The sequence below is a fragment of the Lipotes vexillifer genome, unplaced genomic scaffold, assembly GCF_000442215.2.
Source record: "Lipotes vexillifer unplaced genomic scaffold, Lipotes_vexillifer_v1.1 scaffold234, whole genome shotgun sequence".
In the NCBI taxonomy this organism is placed as follows: domain Eukaryota; kingdom Metazoa; phylum Chordata; class Mammalia; order Artiodactyla; family Lipotidae; genus Lipotes; species Lipotes vexillifer.
The window spans coordinates 1,594,543-1,596,785 of NW_006782612.1; the positions used below are offsets into that span (position 1 = coordinate 1,594,543).

Consider the following 2,243-nt stretch of genomic DNA (forward strand, 5'->3'; position numbering starts at 1 on the left):
GCCCCCTCCGCCCCGGCTCCCCGTGTGCGCATGAGCAGAGGCGCCACCCTAGGTTCCTGCCAGGGCGAAACTTTCTAATTCCCTTCTTTGGGCTCCGGGGCTGCCAGGAGCCGGGAGAGCGCTCGCCCCGCCCCGCCGGGAGAACAAAGTGGCGGCGTGATTTTTCCCTCCCCATCCCCCCGCTTCCGTGGGAGCGGCAGGAAATGCGAGGGCCCCTCTCCCCTCCTCTGCTGTGTCCCCTCGGCTGCAGGGACGGGCCATGGGGCGGCTCCAGATGTTCGCGTTCAGTTTCTTAGGTAATTCCGAGGAAACGGTGGGGGAAGGGCGTGGGCTTGGACGCGGGGAAAGAATAAACCAAGCTGTTGGTCCCAGCTTCGGGGGAGCCTGGGGGATCGGGAGAGGGGCCCGGTGGAAATTCTGCACTGGGATTAAACGCCAGCGCCCTGGGTGGTAGCCGGGGACGGCGTGCGAGGATCGCAGGCGACTGCATCGCGGGGGGGCTGTGCCAGAGCTCCGGGTGCTCCCGCGGCTGCCTCTCTGGGCCTGGCATCTCCGGCCCTTTCTCCGTGGGTCTCTCCGTCGCTGGGGTCAGGCTTCGTGAGGTGGAGGGCTCGCCGGGAGCCCATTTTCCGGGAAAGTGCCCCGAGCTGAGCGCAGGCTTCGTCCTGGGAACAGATCGGGGCCACGTGGCTTTAACTAACCATCGCTGTTTGCCCCCGGATGGCGCCAGAAACAGCTGGACCGGGAGCGTCCCCGGAATGACGAATTGTTGAAGCCAATCCAAAGCCGCAGGGACTGTCCACCGGCCCCTCGCTCGGGAGAGTGGCGTCCCCCGCGAGCCCCACCATCCCCCGTCGCCCGGCGAAGCGCCCGCGTCCTCCGAGCGTGCATGCACACACACGCGCCCGCACGCTCAGATTTCCGCGCACACACACGCGCTGTCACGCCGAGGATATACAGGCTGCCGCGTGCACGCGGGTTCACAGACACACACGTGCGCGAGTACGGGTGTGCGGCATTTGGCCACCTGCCTCCCTGCCCCCAGGTCCAGGCGTGTCGAAGTGCCTGGAGCTGCTTCCCGGGCAGATTAGGGTGGGCGCGAGTGTAGGTAGGTTTTCTGGGAGTGATGCTCTCGGCTGCTGGACAAACTTGGCGTCTCTGTTTCTGTCTGAATCCTCCTCTCCACGTCCTGCCTTCGCGGCCTCGATCATCTCCCCATTGTGTCTCTTTTCTGTGTATCCTGCTTTTTCTCTGAATCTACTCTCTCCCCGCCCCTGCTATTCCCTTTGCTGGGGCCCGCTCCCTGCTTGTGCCCTACCCTGTCGCCTGACCCTTCCACAGCCCTGTGCGGAGCCCAAGTGAGTGCTCAAGAACCCGAGTTCAGCTACGGCTGCGCGGAGGGCAGCTGCTACCCGGCCACCGGCGACCTTCTCATCGGCCGAGCCCAGAAGCTCTCGGTGACCTCGACCTGCGGGCTGTACAAACCCGAGCCTTACTGTATCGTCAGCCACCTCCAGGTGAGGGGAGAGATGACTCCAGGCTCTGCGCGCGCGCCTCCTCCAGTCCAGACCGAAGGGGAAGGCCCAGGGGACTCCGCATCCTGCCAGCCATCCAGATAGGAAGCGCCGCAGCCAGGGAGTCCCGGGATTAGGCTGGTAGCTCTCACCCTTTTGCACTGTGGTGGCTCACAGTTTGCACAGTTGCATCCGCCAAACACTTCCTGCTGCGGCCACAGTCAGTGTGGAAAGGCAGGGCTGCAGACAGATCTGGTGGCCCCTGCCCCCAAGCCCTGACCTCTAAAAGACCCTGGCGTCTAAAAGATCCGTGTCTCCTTTTTTGTTGGTTGGTTTGGTTTGTTTTTTAATCCTTTTCTCTTTGGAAATGTATATAAAAGGTGGTTTAACCTCTTCTTTTTTATATACTGAGTGGTGATCTTGGGCTTTTCCCAAATCTTTCGCTTGGATAAAGAGTATTCCAGCACTGACAGACACCTTGCAAGGTCACTCCCGTCATGGAGAAAAACACTCCAATGTTTTTGTCTCCTCATTTGGTGCTGTTCCCATCTACTTCCATTAGATAGCAGAATCAGATGCTTGCTTTTTCAAAATGCCCTGGTTGCCATGGTACCCGATAGAGGAGGACCAAAATGAAATTTCTGAGTGTTATCTGTTTCTAAAAGTAGACCCAGATCCTAGCTTTCAAAGGTCACATTTTTTTTTTGTTTTTTTTTTTTTTTTTTTTTT

The 2,243-nt window shown here is 59.4% G+C and overlaps 1 protein-coding gene across 1 annotated transcript in view; it reads left to right on the forward strand.

Moving 5' to 3' along the window:
* The first annotated feature begins 222 nt into the window (after positions 1 to 222).
* The window catches only part of LAMB1 (laminin subunit beta 1), a 77,921-nt gene continuing 75,900 nt past the window's right edge, over positions 223 to 2,243 (forward strand). Inside the window, exons 1-2 of the mRNA XM_007455347.1 lie at positions 223 to 296; positions 1,342 to 1,517. Of these exons, the coding sequence (XP_007455409.1) occupies positions 260 to 296; positions 1,342 to 1,517 (213 nt within the window). The 5' untranslated portion in view covers positions 223 to 259. The remainder of the gene's footprint in view (positions 297 to 1,341; positions 1,518 to 2,243) is intronic.